Genomic DNA, 26729 nt, shown 5'->3' on the forward strand with positions numbered 1-26729 from the left:
ATTCTAAGATACACTTAGAATGGATTTTGTGACTCTAAAATGTGAAGTCGTTTTGGTCTTTGCATTGTATGGATTTAGGATACATACGACAACAAATCTGAAGAATGCTAAAACAAGGATAAAAGTTGTACAAATCAGTGACTATCCTACCAAAAGGCTTGCAAAACTAAAACTATGGTCGTAATTAGTATTAAGATTGCTAAAGTAACTTTTTTGTTTTTTTGATTTAATTTGCAAGATCTCAGCATGATAATGATAGATCTAGAATGTTCCCACATGATAAAACAAGAATCATTAACGTAGAAGTTATGGTGAGATTCCCTTTATTGACTAGCTGCAACCATTGCAGGCTAAATGGCACAAAAACTTGCCTTATGCGTGCTGTAATTAGAGAAATAAGGTTCCTTACGCAGTGTTTGATAAAAGCTTTGAACAAAATATTTTTCTATATGAGCTTGGTTTCTATCTAACCGCCTTACCGTTTTTTTACCGTCTTCCCAAAAAGGAGGACGTTCTCAATTATTCTGTTTGTATTTTTTATATTTTGGGATCCAAAATTCACGACATTTTTTGGAAAAAAATCGAAGCTTGCAACAAAAAATCCCCAATAGACGTGAATGGTAAGTAGGTACAGTAAAAAAATCCTGCAGGAATATAAGTTACGGAACCCACAGTAAAATCACCAATGGTCTTCATTAGTTATACAATATTATGCGTTTGCATAAAAAATGCGAAAACAACCAGTTTCACATGTCTCGTGTTTGCTGTGGGAAATCTAATATGAGCGGTAGTTGAATATTCAGATTGCATGTTCATAACAAATATGCATGACATGTTGTTTGTTAGTCGTTAGGCGTTTTGATGTACTTAATTTACCATGGAAGAGTTAGTTCTTTCATTGAATGCTGAGATTTTTCTCGATCAGATACCGTTTATCAATTAGCATACTGATTGCATCTTTGAAAAAATCTTAATATATATTTAGATTGATCGATTACTGAATAACAACTCAAGTAATTAAAAATAATGATTTTTCAAAAACATCATTTATATTTTTTTATACTTTTTATGTTATGATCTTCCGCGGCTATCCTTTTCATGATTCCATATTGTTAAGAAGCATTGTTTTGAGACAGGAACAAAGAAACTATGAGCAACAGATACTTGTAGAAAGTTGCACGAATATCAGTTAGGCAATTACACAGTAACAAATTTTAATACAGACGTTCCAATTTATAATAAGAGGTTGAGAATTATAGCGGCCATCAATTTTATTTATGCATTCTAGGTTGTAAAACTTAGGTGTGGTTCTAATGCAAATACCAGGATGATATTTAGAGACCTGTTATTTATTGCATCTGTTATTCGAAAAGGAATTGGTGAATTTAACTATGTTGTCAAACTACTAATAAATTGTAAAAGTATGTCAATGCTTTCTGCACCAGATGAAATATTAATTGAGTAGTGACGATATTTGTATTGTGCCGAAAATATAAACTTCTTTAACCTGAACATAAGAACATCTAGATTTTTAGTACAGTAGACCGAACATGATCAGACCGTAAAACTATGTTTGCCTCTAAGAAAAGCGTGCCCAATCTACTACCATAACATAAACTTACTAGCATCAAGAAAATTATGCTTTAACGAAATTGCTCTAAGATATCATCCTGTATAAACTGACACACATACTATTACAAATATCTATCTTCTAATACAATGCACAGTTTGAGTCAGTTGCAAACACCACAGTTACCACATAACATCTGCATTTGTACTAATCTATTCACATATAGGACAAGCTGGTTGGTTTGTCTCCATAATCCACACCTCTCTTCTTATAGGTCTATAGATACAATATCCTAAGGTGCCTTTAATATTGTTGTCGTACCAACAGTGGACCAATTGTTGGTTACGGCAGCTGTTCTTGAAGAATATTAATGTATTGTACAGGATATATAGAAGCGAAGCAGTCACAATGTGCACTCCTTATTTCCTTACTCTCATATTCTGATGGGATGGCAATCCTACATGACCGGACAGAGACCAGACGCAGGTCGTTACAATGATACATAAGCTTCATCCTTATCTATCCGTATATTATTTGCGGTCGCCGTAATATGTTTATCTTCTCGATTTTTACCTGAAGCTATGAAATTATTCGGTCCCTCATATCAAATTCAGAGCCCTTTTTGCTCATCTTATCTGTCCATTCACATTTGTGTTCGCTTGCGGATTTACCTTTTATTATCCCTCCGCAGTACATCATCCATGTAATCACCATTTTTATGGGAGCCCCATAGTTTTGTAAGAAACAGTTAAGTGTAAGTAAAATATGCACCTCTGCTGCACCTTTACGAATGTTTTTCTTTAGCAAATCAAATATGAGTACGAATGACGCAGATACTGTGATTATATTTCCATACGATTTCGGGGTTGGTAAGTCCTACTGTTACGGGAAATCCCTCTTGTGTACCAAAATGTATGTAACTTTCCCTCATTTCCCCGCTCTATACAAATGTTTCATGATTACGTTTTTGTTTCAGGTAATTCATGAATTTCACATTCTGCCTAGCCGATATTGTTCGAGTCCCCGGTGAGTTCTTGTTTCGCCAACCCTTTGTTGTGTTTCAGGTATAATTTGTACAATATCTCAGTATTATTATAACGTAATATTTTGTGATAATTCCTCTGACAAAAAGATTTTTCCTTTGTTAAAAAACTCAATTTTCAGGTATTTGTTAAATTTTCGTCAGCTCAGTTAAAACAGCTAGTATTGGAACTACGTGCTTCCGTAACCATTTGACGGATTAACGTGCCAGTTAATTGCTATTGCGACAATCAGTTAAAATTCAGGTCGCGTTAACTCGTACGTTAATGTTTTTCCCACCTTTTGTTTTGTTATCGTCACTGGTTCACCTTATATTGTATACTCAGAAGACCAAAGAGTAGAAAAAGCAGTAAGACAGCTCCGAGAAAATGTCTTCACGGAGTCGGAACGATCGGAAACCATTAAAACTTATTGTCAATGTTTTTGTTAATATCCATGAAAACATACTCTTCACAACACATGACCTTAAAGAATTCGTAACATTCGTTGAGATCATTAAATAAAGAAACTTTCATCTAATGATATAACAAATATTTTTCATAAAATAAAACGTTAGTTTCCTTCTAATTTCTCACTTCTTGACATTATTCTGTAATACTGTACACTATGTCTAAACCAAATCCGTGTGGGAGGTTTTACTATTATATTACGAGTGATGTGACGCTATCCGAAAAAATTATACGTGTCGTGTTTATCGATAACAATCAAGATTTTCTTATACATAGGTGGGATAAAACCTGTATATACTGTCGCGAGTTTATTTAGCTAAACTTCCTGCATGTTGATTGTTGGCAATGTCTTGTTATTTGAACTCATTGTTCATTCATATCTACTGGTACATTAAACATATCATGTACCGGTTGTTTGAATGTTCTAATCTCAAGAAGTCTTGGTCCGATGTGAAAAACTATTTCATTGTTAGACTGCCCACTTAACGAGGATGGCTATAGGCTACTTTTTATCCTGATGATCGGAGTAGTTTCCATGAGACACTATTGAAACTGTTGGTGGATGCTGATGTTTTTAATGCCTGTGTGTGATTGCTCAACCTTACATGGGACTTAAAAAGAAATCAATGAGGTAGTGTCAGCCAGGAATGATTCTGTTCTTTTTAATAATATTTACTTATGCCGCTCAATGTTATTGTATACTGTACAAACGTTAATAATAAATATATTGCCGTGTTGTAGTACGCCTCTTAATTTATTCATTGCAAGAGGCTTTGACCGATCGCCTGTATAAAATGCACTGGGCATACATACATACATGTTAAATGCGTACATACTGTTTGTTTTTGCTTCGTCATTTTTGTTGTTTGGAAGAGTTTTTTTGCAATACTTAAGTATGTACCTGCAGCTATTTTTTAAGGTTCGTGAAAATTAACAGGTATCATGCGAAATTTCTTGAGAGAAAAAGCCTGTTGTATTAGACGACCTGATTCTCAAAATAGAATTAAGTACATCCAGCAGAACCTCCCAGACGTTTTAATCCAGAGTATTGAAATTCCAAAAGCAGCCGTCTCAACTTTTCAAACAATCTCAGCTAAACCTTCAAAGGATTCTCTAAGTAAATAGGCATAGTTTCATAATTATACAACACCCCTTGAACAACGTATGCCTTCATTGTCACATACATACATTTTCATACAGATGCTCTGAATGGATCGTTTAGTTAATTCGGTCGGGGTTCCCTAAAGTCCTGCGATTATGCTAAATGAAACCTTTATGGAATATTATGACAGTTTCGCGCTAGTTGGAAAGCTGAATACTGGAAAGATTGATGATCCTGTTTCTACAAATGTGCATATGTTACCAGACTCTTTCTAGGATCAAGAAGGATCATTTTCAGGGTCAAAAACATTGCAAAAGCATGTTAAAAGGACCTTCTGAAGAAGAAGCTTCTCGAAACTAAAGTCTTCTACCTCAAGTATTTTTTCTAATTATAATTTCTAAAGTATACCTAATTGTTTACTTTTATGGAAGATAAGCTTCAGACACTCCTACGCTATACCACCTACTGTCACTCAATACGGGGGTAGTCTTCATAATTTCGTAGAAACTTTACTTTTCATCTTATAAATAGTTTGAAGATCAAGGCTTCATTTCCATACAAGCTCCTAATTTTTTCCACGTAATTGTAAACTTGAACGAGTCTAAATATGTAGGTATATTCAGATTTGCTTAAAATTCGCAGTAACTATTATTCAAAGTAGGTTGGGCATGATGAGGAATTTCATACATCATATGTTCCGAAAAACTTATAAAGACGTTTTCTAGAAACTAACGTATCAATTTATGTAGCCTAAAAACTAAAGTAAAGAGAAACTATGACAGGTTAAACCTACATCTTACGGCCTTTAAAATGGAATATCACACTTCATACTCAAGCGCAGGACCTAAGACTCCTTTTAAAATCATTTCATATTCTAAGGCGCACTTCTAAAGCCATATAGGACCCAGAAATCCGGACAAGGTTTTATTGCAAAAATGCTTTTAAAAAGTAGCGCAACAAAGTGCACCAGATCGACTTTCAAGCATTTTTGTGTTTTATCCAACGTGCATAGATATGAAACTGCATTGCCTAAGTACCTACTTGTTGATATCGGCTTTCACGTGAATGGCGCCAAGCCAAACGGGGCATGTAAGCAACATTAACATTTTAATATAGACTGTTATTAAATACAGTTTAGTTTAGGCTGTGCTGTGAAACTGGCAAGCGGTATAAAGGCAGTTGATTAACTTTATTTAATGCTTACCTTTTGAGGACAAAAATACAACATAGGAACACGCTGGATACGCCTTTCGTCAGTTCTTTTTGTAAAGACTGGAAGGAAGCGATGATCGACAGCTTCTTTCTAAGCCTGTATCACTCTTACCTTCACCAATCCATGCTAAAAATGCTATTTCATGGACAGTTAGTGAATTCTTCCGCCAAATAATAGATTTTTTTTATTGGACACGACATCTAAATTCTTTACTTATTTTTCGGTTCGCCAATTCAAAACAATCTGCAAGCACTCCTTTCCTTCGACCCGGCAACTCGATACCTGTAATTGCCATAATCAAACGATTAATTACGTTAAACAGCCCATAAAATCTAGGAGTGGCCCTACTTATTCATCCACGCCCTAAGCTAAGAAAGGTAAAACGATAAATTTTAATATATTTTCACTTGATTAGACAGCACAAGCATTTTAAGGGCTAATTGTAGAATTAAACTTGCAAAGAAGCTACGCAAGTTTGTTGTTGACAATTTACACCTTTCTTGAGTACTTTCAATCTTTTGTTATGTATTTCTCAAACAGATATAGGTTATCTCATCACATATTAAAGAATAAAATTACCCTTTCTATAGCATCTCCATGGATTAGCAAAACACCGAAATATATGAACGGAAATTACAACCATGAACTTCATTGAAATCAAGTTTCGTGATCCAAAATTAGATCGTGTCGGTTAAATATTGCATTGTCTTCCGGAATACATACATATACTTAGTCGACTTCCAAGATTTACGTAGCAATAGCTCAAAAGCTTCCTTAAATCCAAACTTCCATTTTAATATCCCTGACGATATTATTTAGTTCCTGTCTTCCAAGATTGCTACGCATGACAACATCCAGTGCGCTCCAGTAGAGTTTATGACTGATATTTTTAGTATACCAGTTTATTGCTTTATCGATGGAGTGACGCGAGCTCAGTAAAAGAAGGTTATGTGCTCGTGCTGTGATTGTGTGGGCGGCACTTAGGAGAAACATAGGATATAAGCTAACAATAATGTAATAAAACTGTACTAACTTATTATTAAAATGCTCTAACATTAAGTAAGTTGATATTCAGGGTCCTTGTCAGCAATCCTTGTAGAAATACTGGGTGTAACTTTGACATGCTTGACAAAGGCTAGAGACATTCAAAAAGTTCACAGAACAGATCACTCTTTACAGAAACCCTCCCTTAGTAAATAGGCTTTCTAGCACTGAAATAATATTGCAAGCCAGACCTCTAGACCCTGAAATTAGCGCGTTCAAACAGACAAACTCTTCAGCTTTTTTATTTTAGGAAAGACATAATTTTGTTTGTCTATGTTTTTTACTCGTGTATCGTCCCTTTTTGGATATGCTCAAACATATGACCCAATATTCTCGCACTCACGAGATAACCTACAAATTGTACAAGCCACAACTTGACAGCTCCTAAGGGACTAATACAAATCTGATCCGTTAAATCTCTTTGCAATCTATCTCCCGAGATTGTATCTGACAGTATCGATCCAAGCTGTAGCTGCTTCATCCAGTAGCTTGGTAATCCTTTCATGATTACGTACATTTATGTGTTCTTACTTCGGGCAGTTTTTGCGTCAGTATATTTTCATAATCTTATACTGTTGTGAAGCTGTTTACCGCGATCATTCGGTAGTGATGAACTGTGCATTCTTAGAGCAAATTTCATAAGTGAGAAAATAAGGAATGTCTGTTGTCACTGGGTTCTTAGTTCAAGATGACTGCCTGAAAATAACTGCAATATCAACACTAGAAGTTAGTTTAGAGTTACCTCATCCATTACTCGTAGAGTTGTGCCTGAACTTTTCAAATATATCGATAAAGTTCTAAGAGGAAATGTTCAATTAATTACTTTAGTTGTTTTAAGTTCATACGGTTTCCTAGTTTTAATTAAGTTATTTACTTAAAAGGACTTGGATTGTATGGTACATATTTATGAGGTAGTCAAGTAAAGTCACGAGGATATATAGGAACGTCGATGGGCATTTTGTTTTAATACCATTAACGTAGCTATGTACTGATCAGGAATAATTTACGATCACTTACTAATGTTACTTAAATAATATTGACTGCTGGGACAAACAATTAAATTAAGTGTCCATTCACCAATTGATTCTGATAACACTTGTGTTCTCAAGTCATAAAATTTATCACACGGTACATATTGTACAAACCTGTAATATAATTGGAATATAGTGTTAATGTTATTGTTAAAATCATTAACCTCATCTATATTTTGTTATCCTTTAAACTAGATATTTGTGTCACGGCGTACATTATCCTCTTTCTGCTATGTGGAACTGTTATTGAAATTAATAATTTCATTTACCATTTCCTCTTAAAAATGCTGTTCTTTCTTTCCCTATTATTTATCCATACATGTTTGATACCTTCACAAAGGCACGCAATCCATAACTTACAATACCTCCGCATGATGTATTGTGAAACATGAACACACGACAATTGTCTTTGTCATTTATGTCTTGTAATAATCTTGTTTTATTCATGTGGAAAATCATGCAAAACACCAAGGCAAACGTGTGGAGATGCAATTTACTTAATAAATTCTATTTATCATCCGCGTAGCGTACATCATTTCGTATGAAAATCATGTGCAAATTGTATAAAACAAAGGATGTACGCGAAATTAATGGAAAATTACGATCCATGTACTCGTCCGCTTTTGCTGCGAAGTTTTTGAATTTGCCGGAAGGTGGGAAAGTTTTTGCTAACTTAGCACTTACTGGTTTTAATCAACTTTTAATAGCTTTTTCTCAAATCCTTCATTGTATTAACATTAAAGAAAACTTAACAGACAAGGAGATATTTCTTAGAGACACCATATTCACCACAACATACCTTAATTTAAGTCAAGCACTAACGAGCGAAATGAACATTTATCGACACGTCCCAGCCCTCAGACTGCTCGTGTCTGCTCACAAGACACCCGTACACAACATTATACCTTTTGACCCACTTCCAACCGTCTTCAACTACGATAGCGTTTTTGAAATGGATCCTGCTTCCTACCCCCTTTTTGTTCAGTTTCGTGTTTCCAAGATGCTTTCTAGACGAATGTAGTTGGGTCTTGTTTATCGACTACACTAAAAGACGTACTTTGCTCCGTCATTTTTAGAGTTGTAGTTTTGTTTAATCTTCTTCAGGTTTTCTATTTAAATTAAAAGAAGTGGATTGTTATGTTTTGAAGCCGTATATAATACATCCGTTACTTCGTATCTTGTTCATCACCAGAGGAAGCATGGTGACCAATGCTCGTTTGCACCTTTTTTGATGAATATTAGCAATATTAAATGAAACATCCAATGAGTAAGTGTCTAGGCCATATCTAGTACAGATCATATACCTATGACGTACGCACGTACAGACAGTTACTTTACAACTTAATCCTTTTTAGAATTAGCTTTTTTAATTTCTACTCAACCATCCATCGTGCCCGTTGACTCTAAACTATTGCACTTTCTTATCGTTACCCCCAACACTCGCCTCGGATTCGTTGTTCTTCGCCATCAAGCCGACACTACAATTAATTAACCAGCCAATTTGCGTTTTGTTTATTTTTCTATTGTTTATAGCTGAGATTTTTCTTGTTGTACTAACAAGGTCTTCAAGTTGACATTGAAAATGCAAATAATGTGCTTTCATCAAATAGAGCAGATACTGTTTCTGAAAACAGCAAAAATTAAAAGCTGTATTTGAATGTATTTCTAATGATTATCAAAATCCAAGCTTTTGCATGTATTTTAACAAATTGTTTCCTCTTATTTTCAATGAGTTGTTCGAATAATTCGGAGAATATACCAATTCGTGTTTTAATGAGTATGTAATTTTTGTTTGTACCGTTTGTTTTATTTAACTGTTGTATGTTTTGTTTGAGAGAAAGTATTCGAATATTCATGGAATGTTGTCTCGTTAAACTTCTGATTAAAATCCTTTATACGACAATGCAACTTTAGTAAATCCTCTTAGCAATCTAAATTCAAAGGTAGACCAACCCAATCCCGGCTTAAAAACTTTTCCAGTCTTATTCGCGCCCAAGGAAATCCCGGACGAACGGAACGTCTAAAAATTCATTCTAGAAATTCAAAAGGCTGGGAGAGTAGTCCGTCGATAGTTCGGAAAGTGGGTCAGACTACGTATTCTGGTGTTGGATTTACACTTTAAACCTTTGATCTGAAAGTTCTGGACACGTTATTAAGTTTTGTCTGTGTATCTTTTGGTTAGTTCAGACTTGAAAGGAAATTGAATCTTGACGTATTAGCTAGAGATAGGATATTGAAAATTTTGGTGTCACTTGGGCACGTTTTCGTCTTTCATATGGATTTGTAAATAAGTAATTCTTAACTTGTTGACTACACTTCTTATCGCCTAGTATTTTCTGTTAAGCAGTAGCCTTTGGATACCATAACATTTTCAATTCAGAACAACAAAAAATTGAGCTCCTCTTTTCAATTCCTAACACGACAAAATTCCATCCATGAGAAAATTGCCTTTCGTCGCAAAGCTAAAGGTTATCTCATAACATCCTCTTGCTCCAAATACAAGCTTGTCCTACATCTAGAATATGGCACACTGAAGAGCGTGCTATGCAATCCTTCACTGCACTTCATGTAGTATGCTAATGCTGAATACATTATCAGACTTGCGTAACTTCAGCTCTCGTAGTTTAATACCTACCAGTCTCGACGTGGCCTGATTAATCTGCATTTCAATTATATGTGTTGGATATGAACTAAGATTTCTGGAATTGAAACTTTGAGCTGTTTTCGGTTGAACCGCTTTCTGATTATGTAGCTTGTGCTGTTGGCATACTACGTCTTGAAGCAGTTTTACAGGGATTTTTGACATGCAACTATAAACTTAATGTGGTTGTCAAAATGTGTTTTTAGAGATCAAGTATCGTAACACTGATGAAAAACGTCTTGATCAGATAATTTCCTCAATTCTCTAATTACTATGAAGATCTTCTTGAGAATGTAGAAAATTCACTATTCAGTGCAATGCTGAGAAAATCGACGTATTGAATTTCAATTTTCTATATTGAACTGGTTCTCGTTATTCGAATGTCAAACTAGGAATGCTTTGTTTATCTGCAATGGAATTGAGAATATTCTGGCGAATTCCATTTGCGGTCCTGTCCTTAGACATCAATAAATAAAAAGTTATTGAGTGACGCTATGGCTTTGTAGATTCCCATTTTCCTGTAGTTTTCCTCGTGTTTGCTGTTATATTTTTTTATATTTTCTCGTCAATGCTTACAGTTTCTTTCATACTGTTGAATCTGGGTCAGAACACCCGGGAATATTGGTGTAAAAATATTGAAAGCATCCCCTAAGACAATAGCTGAAATATTTTTTCATCATTTGCTGGCATTTTTGTGCGATGATATTTTATACAGGCTGGCGGATTTTGCGTTTATCTTTTTAAAAGAAATGGTACGGATATCTTACTTATTTTTTTGACGTCTAACCATCCCTCAGGATAGCAAATTTTCCGGGTAATCACGAATAAAATTGGTCCTAATGGAAGATAAACAGTTTATGATCATGAATTTGTATCTTTTCTGAGAGTTAAAAGATTTTAGTATGATATATACTATTAAATTACTTACCAGTGTTTAGTACGTATACGGAGATCGTTAAATAATTCAAAGAATTATAAAGTTTTTCAGTTGACGCAATCTCGTCAGGTCATTTTAAGTTAGCTCACTTACGTAAGGTAACTCCTTCAAGTTTTGCATAACGTGGTATTTTCGGTCCGAGTTGGCGCCCTGCCAAGGCTGGTGGAAACTTGAGGAGTCACACTGTCATAACATCCTCTTGCCAGCCCTTCAAACTTTGTTGCTCACGATATCAGGGTTGTTATGAATGTTTTGAGGGCATCACATATATCACGGTCTCGAGAAAATGTTTGAAAACTACGTAGTGAAAATTTTACATAAGTAACTGGACTTGTCACAAATGTTTTACATGGAATAGATAAAAACTTTAAAGCTAAAACTCCAAATTATAAACTAAACAAGTGCCTAGTTTCCTATCTACCTAGGTAGTAAATAAAAGGTTTTATTGATTTCAAAATGGACTGTTAAAGACGAGTTGATATAATATTCCCGGTTCAGGATTTCAGTTTTTCAAACAAAAACAAACCAAACCTTCAACCCATTGACAGTATTAAAATACCAAGTATTTCTGCAGTTCTGCAATACAAAACATGTAAAACAAACACGACACCAACATATTTGTGTATTGCAGATATTTGTATGTGCGCTGAACATTGTTTGGGAAACACTCCGCATTCCTGTAGTGGCGATGTATCGTCATTGTCAAGTGTTCGACAACTGTCCTTTGAGTTTGAGTATTTATGGAGTTATGTATTTCGTGTATTTACTTAAACAGAGGCAAAACGCTAAAATATTTGTATTTTATATACAAAAAATCAAAAAGGTTGAAAAACTTTTTTGAACATCAGATCTCGATCGTTGAGATTTCATCTGCCTCCTGGACTACTTACCATACCCGGATAAAATATAGCCTATTGTTAAAATAATTTTGCAGAGATTACTCTTAGGTTTCAAAACTTCATAAACACACAAACTTCAACCATGGTACTAGTATTGAATAATACAAATGTCTTAATGCAGTTACGACGTGCAATAGATTTGCAACAAAAAAGATCAATCAAGGAGTTGACTTAGTTCCTTTCAAATGCTCTGAATTCACTAGACCAAATCAATCTCCGATCTAAAGGCCTAAAACACATAAGCGAAGAAACAAAACGAATAGGCGAAACACGTTTATACCTTCAATTTGAATAAAAAGAAACGAAAAACAAGTTTAACCAATTTGATTGGGATATTCACACGATACGACGGAACTAATCGAATTATTTGCACGATTTGACGTAGTATGACACATCGGTCGCTGGGCCAATTCGTGCGTGACCAAGTGCGACGAAAAGGTATGCAGGTAATTCTGAGGGCATTCATCTTTAACACCTGCATGTCTTGCAGTAAATACGAGTACCTTTACAAGTGTAAAAGATAAAAGATTAGTCGTGCGATGCCAAAGAGACAGGAAATATCGTGTGAACATTTTAGTCAGTATTATAAAGTTCATGTACAGGTTTCAACAACAATAATTCTTAAATCAAGAAAATTCTCATCTCTGCATTGTTCATTGTCCAGTAGACTTGCTATTTCCTCATAGTTATTTATTGTTAGTGTTAGAAAGATCGTAAAGCAATCATAAAGCACAAAACATTTCCTTGTATGATCTGCCTCTTAGACAATTACTAAGAAACTGTACACATGACCAATTCTATACCGTGTAACAATAACACTTCAACGAAGCATTGGCCTATAATACCCCGAAACAGGAATAACTGTGAATCAAAATCATACTTTTCCAAGTACAAAAAAATACCTTCACATTTCTTATCGTTTTCCCGAGTGGCGAAGACGATTAGTGGTCGTTACGCATTTTGCGACACGCTACGCTTCGGTGCTGGTCGCCATTAAGCTCTCGGCCTAAAGTTCATTCACCTTCACACTTTATCGCCTTGTAAACTCTATGGATTAGCCTAATCTCGGTCAGTTGGTGTTATAAGTCCAGAAGTATAATCTTTAAGCCTGACTATTATAATTGTGAATGTAACGTCTGGCTTTCACGCCAAACCTACTTTGAAGACGGTAAGCCTAATACCTATACACTAAGAGTTGTGATTTCTAAATTTAGTATTTTAAATCTTGAAGATCACAATCATATCTATGCAATGACCTACCTTAACAATGAGCTCAACAACGCTATCGATATACAAAAGCAAAATTAAACCATACCTCAATACAGCACTTTGTCACAAGTACACTCGGTGCTATTTCAATAACCTAATGTACTAATGAGTCGACCTTCTACCTTATCTGTGCCGCGATAAACACTTAATACAGCCATTCATCTTCAGCTATCTATACTGATATATTATCTATGTAATCTCTGTTACGAGCAACACATCAGCTGTTTTATCTCCGCTTGTAAAAGTTATTGGGATCTTCCTATAGATATTGCTTTTGATAATCCGCTTCCTTTCTGATAGTGTGATGTATCAATGAATTTTTTTGGTGTTCACTTTCTTTTGTTTTATCAATGTTGTCCTGTTTAGGGAAAATGTTATTGTACCTTAAATCGAATCGTCGAGGTATAGTGTGAACATTCACCACCATCAAATGATTTTGCTTTTCTGAAGATCGTTATTTGTTATTAAGTGTTCCGTTCGTACATTTCGTCAATAGTAGCTGACTTCGGAGCGACATTTTTTGACGAGAACTGTAATAAAGTTCCGAAAACAATTATTAAGGTTTTATGTATGTGTCGGTCTATATCATAACAACTGAACGGATGGACCGATTTGATTACAGTGTTTTTAACACAACGTCCTCAATCAATGGTAATCAATGTAGGCATAATGTTGTTGATTATGATGTTAGCACCTCATTTATATTCCACGCGAAGTAATTTGTCTTGAAAACAATGCTACTGTTAGGTGGATTTTCTAGAAGAAACATATCAATTTCTATCGTTTAATATGTTAGCTATAACTCATTATCACCTCCCGAACCTTTTCCCAACTATCTTGGGGTTGGCTTCCAGACTAACCGGATTCAGCTGAGTACCAGAGTTTTACAAGGAACGACTGCCCCATCTGATCTCCTCAACCCAGTTACGCGGGCAACCCAATACCCCTTGGGTAAGACAGATGTCAGACGTACTGGCTTCTAATTTTATTTTTGCTACTAACTATTTCGAAAATAATCTAGAATGTTCGAGCCGTGAATAAAACTATTAACAAATATTAATTAGCTTGGAACATTTCACACTACATGAGTCACGGGCTTGCAATATGAATCTATGTCACGTTGTTTCTCTATAAGGTGCACGCCATTAGGAATTCATACCATACTCTGAGTTAACACAGAGTGGGTAGCAAATGGAGAGCTGACCAAGTCTTGCCTTTTCTTCTTAAATTGATCGGTTGGATACAGGCTTACTTGTGGAGAAGAGGAATCTTCCGAGCATTAAATTTTGTGGGAAGACTTATCAAACTTAGTTCGTAAAGGCGAATTTTGCTAAGATACCCTTCGCTAGGCATTATCAAAATAATCATGGTCAAAAGTAAAAAAATGGAATTCTGAAATATTCTGGGAAAATTGTGTTCGCGACGCAGTTCACCATATATGACACACCTGAGTACTCCATTTTAAAGCTAATCCGTGTCTCCTACCGTATAAAGTCAGAGCGAGCAGCTTGTGCAACAATAGGCGTCGGATTAATATAACGTAGCCTCACAATGCGATATTATACATGCAAACTGATAAGCGTGTTCCTAATGTATGGTATTTCTATTCGTTTGGCGTGGTAACCACCTATATCTTGCATACTTAGTTACAGTTGATAAAATAGCACGACTAGCCATTTTCGTAAATTCCCAGCAAGACGAGAATTGGTCCCAAAGTATTATCACATTTATTATATTGCCCCTAGCATAATTAGAATCAGAATTCATTCAATGGTATCCCTATTATTCAGTCTAATAAGTGCGAGTGTTTGTGAAAGTTCTTGTGTACTAAATTGTACCAACCGTCTTTGCATCAAAGGATCACAAAAGTTCCACCAATCGATAGCTATCAGACGATAATATTATTGTATTGAAATAATACCGTACTGTCTACCAGGTATGTTCTGGAAACCGCAAATAAAGTTTGTGAACGAAACAATAACTTTATCCCAACTAACATTGCTCTGTGGTTCGATTGTTCAGCCAACGCTGGAAATGTATTTGATTGAATCAATATTTGGCGATAGAAACAATTCATTCGGAGTGCCTAAGTTCAGAACAATAGGTGTGCTAAAACTTACATGACACATTCATAGTTGAAATTCGCACCTGAATATTAGTTACTTAATTTTGTGAGCTATTCAAATGTCATGTTACCACACTTACAAAATCACGTACGGAAAAATAATACTGAGTACGGTCTAACAATTTAAGTATGTAGCAACTGCAATCTTCAGTTGCAAAATAAAATATTTACAGCATTCTGTACCAGTTCTTTATTTGTACACTTAAAATATTCCAAACCACACTTTATTCCATTTGCAGAATAGATTGATGATGAACATCTACAGGGGACGGACGCACCGAATGGGCTAAACGAATCGAAATCAAGGGTGACCCGCGCACTTATCCGGACCGAACTCCCGGAAATCGTTTCTATTTCCTTTAAACCGGTCATACACAGCTCTTAACCGCGTCGAATTTGATGACCTCATCTGAAAATCTCTCATTTCTGGATTTGGATGATTTTTCGCGCGCACACTTTCACAACATTACATATAAAGGATATAAAAATTCGTCCATTCGGCACGTTCGATACCGGTAGTCTACTTACAGTTCAGTATATAGCGTTATGTTCTCTACAGTACATAGGTACAGCATATACTTAACTATTTTCGTGTGGTGTCACATTCGTCTCTCAGGTCACAGCTATTCCAATGACAGAGTCCTCTAAACCGCTAAAACTCTCAAACCAAATTGAAAATATCCAAACTGAATTGAAAGTAAGGGAGTTTACACGTGTTGCAAAAATTTCAAGTGCATTCACGTTTGATTCAGGCAATGTATAGGAATGCAAATGGGAGTGGGAGAGTCCCCTCGTTCAGTGCGTCGAAGCCACGTACGAAATATTTATGTGTATGCGTCTATTCGACGTATGTTTATGTGATGTTTCGCCCCGGGGGTCTATTTTTCGGGAACTGTGCATTTTCCGGTATCGACATCTACGATATTGATGTGGGCTGATCCAAAAACTATCCAAGCAATAAACTTAAACGTGGTGCTAAAAATGTACCGCCTTTAGTGCTAGGTTTAGACCATAATCTTGAAACTGTTAAAATCTAGCACTAAAACGGTCCTTTTTATGACCACGTTTTATGACAAGGAAGAAGGACAAGTTTAATATTTAATGCTGAAATATTTTTAATGTAACTGATTCTAATTAATTGCTCCTACCTCAGTTTGGGTCGTGTTAATTGACGCGTCAAACAAACTGCATGTATGAAATGACAAAGATATATAACGATATTGAACGAACCGCTTTCCATTAACCTTTTCCATGCATCCGTAAAGTATCTTCATACAAATTGACGGTTATTAATGAGAAATTGAGTAAAGCATAATAAGTATACTTCAGAAAATTCCCTGTCAAAGAAAATTGAACCTTAGCTCCTAAAAATAAGGTTGTAAGTTGAAAAGGAAGTTTATCAAGTGCGCCATTGCCTCTAAAGAAAATATTGAGGTAGTCCTATACGTAGGAATTTATCACATGTCGGAATATCGTATGTGAGCTGAATATGTTCGGGATTATCCTGCCTGGGATCAGTGAAATGCTTGCGATTGGCACGTATTGCGTCTTCAGCCATGTTGACGATAATACAAATTTTTTGCTGCATTATTTATATTGGTTTTCGCATAAAACATTTTTTGGGTAACTGACAGAATAGGTACGCCTCTTGATCTTCAAGTATTATATGTATAGCGGTACCCTTAAAAGTATAGGAGGTGTATTTTCCTGAATGATATCCGCCATAAGGAATTAATTCTCTCATATGGATACTAAAACTAGTACTGCCAAGTCTCATCAAAATCCATTCAGTGATTTTTGTGTAAAAGAGGAAAAAACATACATTCTTATAAACTTTCGCGTTTATAATAATAGGATTTGTTACAAACATTGTTTTATAAATAGGCTTGAAAAACAATGTTATGATCATATTACCTGCATTCATTGCAGGAAAACTGCGCTCGGCTATTATATTTAATTACGAGGAAAATGTATGTTGATTTTCGTACCTAATACAGCTGATTTATGTATGTTTGAATATTATTAGAGTTTTTTTTTTCGTAATAGTAAGAGAAAGCAAAAACGTTAGTGGTAAGTACCTAGAAGATTAGATATAGGTATGCTTGATAAAGTTTTCTTCAAAATTTCGTAATTGACCTGAACCAGTAAGAAAACCAAAAATCCTGAAACTGCTACTAAAAAATATTAACAAAAAGAGTTACATCAGGCCTCTGTCACTCGACGTACTTGCGCGCGATAAATGCCTACCGCTCGCTGGGTTACCGGTAGCCCCACGCGGCTCAGGGGCGCACAACAGTCACACGCGCCGCGCGCGCTCCAATATTATTATTTTTATTTCGTGGCATGTTATGCTGTTGGTTTTTATTAGGTTTTTTAAGCTACCTCACAAATTGATGGATTATTTTGAGTTGTGTTGGTTTATATGCGACTATTGTAAGATTTAGCAACATTTTATATGTATGAACTTATCTAGTCATTCTATTTTTTTTTTAAATAAATTAATACTTATCTACTTTATGATTTTAACAACAGAGATCATTAGGTACTTATTTTACTTTAGATACCTACTTAGTTATATGAACTGTATTGTGAGTTTTGTAGCTCAAAACACATCTCGAGTGTAAGTAGGTATAGTTCTGGTCCAACTTAATGACGACTCGGAACATTACTCGTGTCGCTATTACACTCGACGGAGTTGTACCATATGGGGTATGGCACTTGTGCTCGAAAAATAGTTGGAAACCGCCTTTGATTTTGACGAAAGCTTTACTTAAGTATATACCTATGCATACGTATTAGTTAATATATAGTAATATGTACTCATACTCCATTTTAGTATTCAATACAATAGTTAACTAAAGAAAAATATTCTTGATATTACATTACTTTTTATTTAAAAACTCAGTTTTAAAATATCTAATAGTTTTATAATTTTTATAATCTTAAAATAAGCGTAACTTTGTTTTCCTACTTAAATATTAATAAGTTGTAAGAAGCAACCCTAAGCACGGCCACGGCACGGTTGCGGTCACTGAACTGTGGGCTATCGCATTGGAGTAACAATCAAGCGCTCGAGCTTTTAAGGTTCATTTTATAATGCAGCTAGGAATTTGTAGGTAGTTGGGGAACTTGTAGGTGCTTATAACAGTAGGTATGGACTTTTTTGTATGGAGTGATTTATCTGTTACGTAGTAACTATTATATAATCTGTGGTTACATACCTACTTCATTTTTAAATACGTATAGTTTTGTCAGCATAAAACATCAGTTCTAAATCAATACACCTTGATGCATATTCAAGGGAACAGCAACCAGCTCGCTAGTCCGTTTTGCCATTGAATATGCAAACTGAGCAAAAGTTGACGCTGCCGTGAAATATGCACGCTAGTGTAATGTACTACGCTGGCTTTGCGCTTTACTTAAATAAGTAAGCTTTTATGTATACATAATGCTGGTCTAGTTACTTTTATATGCTTTTCAGGGATTATTCAGAGTTTTCTATTCAATTTGGTTTAGTTACCTCGAAATACTCGAACTTCACTTAACTTTAAGTTCTACTTAAAAGTATATCCTTCGCAGTTTAAGTAAATGTGTCAGAAATAGACTGATGTTCAAATCCTTAAAATCGAGTGGCGTTAAAGTGTTCGGCCGTTGAACTTTATATACAACGCTCCCTAAACAGCATATTTATCCATCCCTTATGCCATTCCATATGGAATCAGGATACAATTATTATCAGAAGTATTCTTCTTCCATAAAAATTGTCCTCCTACTCTTTAAACAACACGACTCGACTCATAGAACGGGGCTATTGAATACCATTTCATCTCAGCTATGTAGGTACATAATATCCCCTCGAATATACAAAGGGGATGGCAAAATAATCGTTACGTCTGCCCACTGTCAATGCCAACCGGCCCCCTCAATTGAATATAGGAAATTAATTCAGCTAATTGGAAAACACGCGCCGTCCCACTCCCATTAACATTTTGTATGGAAACCGTTACGTAGGTGACTCCAGAAGGTCTAAGAAGATATAGTTGGTGAAGTAACAGAAAAAAATCCATGGTAAAGGACTCATATTGTCTTAAATCGCACTTTAATCGCAGAATTTTTCAGTTGAAAATTAGGTTTAAAAAAAGGCTCATGGCAAGCTGAAACGATTTTTCTTGTAACTTATGCAGGCTACTGCAGACCCGGTATTTTCATTTTCAAATTACCGGTACGTTTTATCCTGTCCTATCAACGTGCCTGCCTTATGACTATTGTTAACTGATTTCAAAACAAGGAAAAGGTTTTCAATTCGCCGGTATTTTTTTTTTTGTGATTCTTTATTTTTCCATTCTTATCAGGCTGTGCTGTAAAAAGTAATCCTTCTGCTTATAAACTTTTATACAATAATATCGCCAGACGAGCGTGGTCACGTATCGACTTATCGATTGCCACTTGTTCTGACTTGGCATGTTTGACTTCGATATTGTCACTTTGAATGGATGCACCACCAAGTGTCAGTTCGGTAAATATTATTGTGACTATAAGGACCATTCTGAGCCTTTCTTGTAATACCTCAGAAATGTACCTTTACACTGGCTCGGCCTAAAAGTTTTCGAAACGATTTCCCAGAAGTGTTATAGGGTTTATACAAAGTCTTATATAGAATCTTTGAAGTTTTTTTATGGACCGGGAATCCTATGTTATTGATCCTATGTATATATACGCGGTTTTGAAACTGGACTAGTCCATGTTTTGAAAACAACATTTACCTTGTTCTGAAAGCTAATCTGTGGCATGCGTGTTTTCCTTTATTCGAAATTTTAATTTTCACATTTCTCTCTATCCACAGTACACTGGTGCCATGGAAGATATTCCGCGAGGAGTTAAACAACGTGCATCCCATATCATCAGGGCTCGAGACGATGGCGCTCAAGACCACCATAGACCTCACGTGTAACGACTTCATATCCAACTTCGAGTTTGATGTATTTACGAGGTAAGACATGGTCTTCAAGAACTTGCATGTAATTAAAAGCTTTCAAAATAACTGCAACATCGTGCACGTCTTAACATAAACTGCCTGTCTTTTTTTAACGACGTCAAAAATCATCAGATGACCCCTCCCGCTGTAGGTTAGCACCGGTGAGGGAATGTCAGACTCTTACTGACTAAAAATCGACGTATTCCGTCGTAGGCCTTTTATGTACCAGGGCCGCTGTAACTCTTTCGAACAATCCCGTAGCATTAACTGCCTGTCTGACCTCCTCAACTTAGTAACTCGGCCACCCGATACCTCTTGGTAAGACTCTCAGACTCCAAGTATACCCAAATGACAGCCGGGTCCTACAAATTGAACATGTCTTCCGAAACACAGGAACTCGTTATAACATAATGTATGGTCATCTATTCACGGACCCTTTACCCTATGACCGATCGATCGACTGTCACGTAGCCTCCTCTTGGATAACCTCTGACTAGGAATAATTAATAAACTGAGATGTTCATGGTACACCAATATTGCGGAGTATATCTCTATTAGATTATATAAATGAAGCTTCATCGAGCTTCAGCTTTGAGTAATAATTCAGTTATTGAAGACACGCTTCATGGTTTGTTTAGAAGCAGACAAATTAAGCTTAACAAATTCACAAACGCTGCCAGTTTGAAATAGTATATTGAACTTATAGTTAGCAATGTATTTGGGCACTACTTACTTATTTACAGCGTTGAATATTACAAAAGTAGTCAAGACCGATTTCACTGTAAAAGAGTAGCGGTGTTCTTGGCCAATCTTTCCCCATAGGACTCACTTTTGTGGAACAATGCTCCTAGTTTCCAAGTTGTATAAATTAAATAATTGTTCAAGGTGTATCCATAATAAGTCTACGTAAAACAAAATTGTCCTGACTTCGACTTGACAATTCCCCAACTCCTTTTCACTCCTCGCCAATATTTTCTCCCAGTAACTCTTGATTCCAACAATTCCAGGTTATTCCAACCGTGGAGTACACTGCTCCGCAACTGGCAACTCCTGGCGGTGACGCACCCAGGCTACGTGGCGTTCCTCACGTACGACGAGGTCAAGGCGAGGCTCCAAAAGTATATACATAAGGCTGGCAGTTATGTGTTTAGGTGAGTCAAGTTCTCAGGTCTTGGAGAGACAGGTTACTCTAGTTTACAGCATTTTTACTTCTTTAAGATTATTCGACACTGAATTGAAGTCAAGCAAAGTTGCTCTAGCACTTTGGGCATCTGTGAAATATTGACAAAAAAAATATTACATAATAAATTTTCCTAGTTTCCTTTGGAAGAGGCTTTAAAAAGGCAAAGTTGTTTTTGGTTGAAAAGAAAAATACCTACATTGATTAGGAGTTGAGTTATTATCTTAGCTAAGGTATCCTTAAGGTCCAGTAAATATAATCGAAAGTACATAAACTGTGACATAAACCATTAAATCACACTTCTAACAAAACAGCATAATGAATTATAAAGACCATTGACAAACGTTTACACTCGCTTTCCCAACGTATGAATTATCTGCCCGTCATAATTTAGCAGCAACAAGAATATCAGTTTCCGAATACAGTCCATTCATGGCAAACCGTTATCTAAACTGACACCTATCATTATAAATGTATTATCAGTACGGGGCCTAAATCCCATACCCTATTCATAGAAATTTAGAACTTATTTGCATAAGCTTAGAGTTCAAATTTGATTGCTCAGCCTCGAAATATGAAAATGCACTGGCAATTTGTATAACCTGGTCGGTTTGACCTTTACTCTCATTTGTCAATGGATAATGTTATGTGACCGTCAATGTGGTTTAATTTTGTATTAATACACCTTTGAGCGAAACTCCCACGCAGTTTTGGTGTGAACTTTGGTGTGAACCAATTTGGTATTGCAGTTTATCATTAGTGAATTATATGTATTTCCGCTTAAATATTTATAAAAAGTCAATAATGGAAGTTACAAAAAATACCCAATGCCAATAGCCAAAAAAAATTATAAATTGGATTCGCAATTCGGTCACGTCGGGAGTACTTAGGTTATAAAAAAACCGTTATACGTTTGGGACACATTTGAGAATCCGACCCCAACATAGTTGAGAAAAGGCTCGGAAGATGATGATGACGTTTGGGACATATGAAGTTATACCAACATATTTTTCCAATAAAAGAAGTTTTTTTAAATTGTTTTGAATGAAATCTGTTTTGTAATCAATATTTTTTAAATTAAGTTCCAATCCTTATTCAACAATGTTCTGTTTCCAGGTTATCATGTACACGGCTAGGGCAATGGGCGATAGGCTACGTGACAGTCGACGGTGAAATCCTGCAGACGATACCGCAGAACAAAAGCCTAGTGCAAGCGCTTTTAGACGGCTATAGAGAGGGATTGTAAGTATTACGATTATTTATTTATTTACATGCTATCATTACGTGAAATATCAATGCAATAGCAACAACAATTTGAAGTAACTGATTGTAGTAGAACTGGTCTTTGCCAGCGGTTTTACTCGCGTAACGAGGCATCTTCTCTGCACTCCCGGATAAAAATTATTTAATGGTTTTCCTCGATAAATAGGTTCTCTAACACTGAAATAATTTTTCAAATCGGACCAGTCTTCTTGAGATTAACATGTTCAAACAAACTAGAATCGTTCGGAATTAACTGCCTGAAGTTCCATACTACATATCGACAAACGCCTGTATAATACAATTGTATATATTAATATAACCTCTGATTTAAAAGTGGTCATATTTATATTGAGTTTTAATTTTGCATGACTTGATAATCTTCTATCTAAAAATGTTAAACTCAAATTGTCATCCTGTCAAAATAATAGAATAGTACGAATGAATAAGCAAAGCCGGTACCACGCTTTCAGCTACCTGTACCCTGACGGCCGGGACGTGAACCCGGACCTGAGCAGTGCCATCATATCGCCGGCCGAAGACCATATCACGGTCACTCAGGAGCAGTACGAGTTGTACTGTGAAATGGGTGAGTTGGAAAAAACTATGTTTTACGTCGTTTCTTGGTCTAGTAATTACAGTAACTGGATTATTATCCCGTCTATTTTAAAAGTATATCTATTTCAGTTTATAAAGTCCCGCTCTTTGTACTATAAAAATGCACCTACATAGTTGATAGGAATATTTTTAAGTAGAAGTAGAATACCATTTGAGTATCTCAAGATACATATGTTTTGTTTTTAATAAGTTAATCAAAGCACAAAGATTTAATATTGCAGTAAAATACATAATTTAAGTTATACTGAGATTTTTATCGTTGTTTTTGTATGTAAAAATATTTATAAAGAGGTAATTATAGTTTGCTTTCTCAAGCATTTATTATGTCCAGAAACAACCTATTTAACATAATTTCCAGCACAGTTTTTGGTTCTTCAATTGATTTTACTAATTGTTATTTTCTCAAAATTCCAGGTAGCACGTTTCAACTATGTAAGATTTGCGCGGAAAACGACAAGGACATCAGGATAGAGCCCTGCGGACATCTACTATGTACGCCGTGTCTAACTGCCTGGCAAATTGTGAGTCTAACATCCTTTCATTATCTGCTTAAACTTTTCATAGTTCCAAAAAAAATATTATCCAAGTATGTTACAATGTTGGGATTGACTTCTGGTCTAACCACATGCAGCTGAGTACCAGTGTTTTACAAGGAGCGACTGCCTATCTGACCTCCTCAACCCATTTACCCGGGCAACCTAATACCTCTTGATTAGACTGGTGTTAGACTTACTGGCTTCTGATTACCTGTCACGACTACCGAAGATGTTCACTGAGAGCTGGTACCTATAGTTTAAGGTGCCATCCGAAGTCATTGGTGTCCAAGATATAGAAAAGTTTCATTGGTACTTGAACTTGGCTTGACCTGGAATCGAACCCACAACCTCATAAGCTAGAGGTTGGTTCTTTACCCACTAGGCCACAATATCTTATAATATTCAATAAGATATACATCCTAACAGAGAGAAAGCTATAGAAATATTGTAAACAGCACTGTGTATGTGGTCAGGACTCGGAGGGTCAGGGCTGCCCCTTCTGCCGCGCGGAGATCAAGGGCACCGAGCAGGTCGTCGTCGACGCCTTCGTGCCGCCACGACCGCCTAATACTACACAAGACAAGTAAGTTTATTTTGGATTCAAATATTTATTTCTTAACTAGCTTTTGCCCGCAACTTCGTTCGCGTGGAATAGTGACTACCAGCAGATTTTTGATTTGACCAATAGATGGCGCTATATGTCCGGAATAATTTTATTTTTATTTTTTTTTTTGTAATAAAAACTATCCTATGTCCTTTCTCAAGTTTCAAACTATGTCTATACCAAATTTCACACAAATCGGTTCAGTAGTTTAGGCGTGAAGAAAAGACAGACAGACAGACAGAGTTACTTTCGCATTTATAATATTAGTTTGGATGGCTCTTTTTGTCGGTTCCATAACGAGGAAATGTTGCCCGACCATGAAAGTACCTAGTTTAATTTTTAAGCATCGGTGATAATTTGGAAAATTTCTTGAAATTTTTGTACTGCAATATTACGAATGTTATTCTGATGTGTCCTATGTACTACCAAGTTACATTGAAATACGTTCAGTTCCGTCTGTTTATCCTTATGCCGGTGAAAAAGTAACAAACATACATACAACCTTTCGCCTTTATAATATTAGTATAGGTATGCAGCATACCTATACTAATATTATAAAGTCATTGTAGCTTATACTAGCAGCTAGTATAAGCTACAATGACTATATACAATTCATTTAAATCGGTGCAGTACTAATTGCATTAAATTGCAACAGACAGACAGATAAACTTTCAGATAATATGAGTAAAGTTTTAAATGGCACATATAATAAAAACTTAATAATGGTTTCAGGAACACAAAGACTGCAGTTAAACAGGTGTCATCAAATTCGTCCGGTTCATCCGGATCGTCCGGATGTAACGGATCCAGTAAGTACGCTTTCTTTCGATATAATATTTTATCGATATCTATATTTTTGTATAGGTACATCACTAAGTATTAACAAATATTGTTTTCGCAAAAATAAAAATGTATGTGAATTATTAAAATATGTAGATATTTGTTGATCATAATCCTGTAATTATTTACCGGTGATTTTATTTTATGTGGAGCCCCTTTTTTCTTTACAATATTCTATGAGTTTGTATGTAAATATAATCAACTATGAAAAAATAAATTGTGCAAGATAACATATACCTAAATATGTTTTATTCCACAGTTATTAAAGAACTCTTGCTTTTTTAAATATAGGGACGTTGGTTTCCAGGTGTAGAAACATCGATATCCGGCAACTCGAACGGCTGGGCGTCTAGGAACGCGACATTCAACGGACTTACCGACGATATTGACGATGCAGAGGTAAAAATAGCTTTATTTTCTATTAATTTTACTTCTTCAAATTAAATAAAAAATATCGGCCAAATTGGACGTGTTTTTTCAAGATAAGAATGAGTTCCAAAAATTTTATCGATATCGACAACGGCTTTTTTTTGACAAATCCTTTTGTTTACAAAATAATTGTTAATTAAAGATAAATTATATTAATTGGGTTAATCAAATTGATAAGAAATCGCAGGAAGCGATAAAAGTTCGTATTGCATTATAATCTGATCGATGGATTTTATCGATAACGAATAGCCAATAGGATATGCTTTTACGATATCATCGTTATTTAGCAAATGCAATCTAAATCTACCCTTTAACCATCACGCCGGAAAAATGTGATAATAATATATTACATTATTGGGGAATACCTCGAAACTATATACATTCGATAAAAATGGTATGTGGCCACAGAAATGGTATAGTCCCTTGTTGAAGGGTTGTAGCACAATATCAACTTAACAAGGAATTGTCGTCTTATTTATTCAAAAACAAAGATGTAAATCTTTGTTTTGTTCGAAACAATATGGCGATACTATTACGATCTGTTTCCGAGTTACTTTTTTTTACAACGCTTCTATTGAAAGCAGAGTCAACAAAGTTGGTTTCGATCCAAAACATCAGATAGGCCGTTTATAATTATGTAGTAGATAAAACGTAAAAAAATACTGTGTCTGGGTTTCAAATCGCGCATTTTTTAAACTTTTTTTTATTAGTGATTGAATTCGTCTTCAGAAAATATAAAGAAGTTAGTAGTGAATTTTTCTATATTTGTATCACATCATCATGTTTTCTATACATACATATAAATGTAGCATGGTTTGCATTGTGTTTGGCCGACTGGCATGTTTGTTTCGTTACAGCTTGTATTTATGTGTTTATCCATTTTTTTTTTTTAATAATAAAAACAAATAACAAGGAGTTTCCCATATATTTGCAATTTGAAAGATTTTAATTTCGACGTTATGATAC

The 26729-nt window shown here is 35.4% G+C and overlaps 1 protein-coding gene across 4 annotated transcripts in view; it reads left to right on the forward strand.

Moving 5' to 3' along the window:
* LOC110381365 (E3 ubiquitin-protein ligase CBL) overlaps positions 1-26729 on the forward strand; it is a 75076-nt gene that overhangs the window by 36187 nt on the left and 12160 nt on the right. For 2 of the 4 annotated variants that reach the window (XM_064042298.1, XM_064042299.1), the window contains exons 2-9: positions 20165-20311; positions 21304-21447; positions 22593-22718; positions 23210-23325; positions 23769-23875; positions 24364-24473; positions 25227-25303; positions 25642-25733. In XM_064042298.1, the coding sequence (XP_063898368.1) occupies positions 20165-20311; positions 21304-21447; positions 22593-22718; positions 23210-23325; positions 23769-23875; positions 24364-24473; positions 25227-25303; positions 25642-25733 (919 nt within the window). Of the gene's footprint in view, positions 1-20164; positions 20312-21303; positions 21448-22592; positions 22719-23209; positions 23326-23768; positions 23876-24363; positions 24474-25226; positions 25304-25625; positions 25734-26729 lie in introns of all 4 variants that reach the window. The other 2 variants (XM_064042301.1, XM_064042300.1) reach the window with 1 other exon arrangement.

The sequence above is a fragment of the Helicoverpa armigera genome, chromosome 28 (assembly GCF_030705265.1).
Source record: "Helicoverpa armigera isolate CAAS_96S chromosome 28, ASM3070526v1, whole genome shotgun sequence".
In the NCBI taxonomy this organism is placed as follows: domain Eukaryota; kingdom Metazoa; phylum Arthropoda; class Insecta; order Lepidoptera; family Noctuidae; genus Helicoverpa; species Helicoverpa armigera.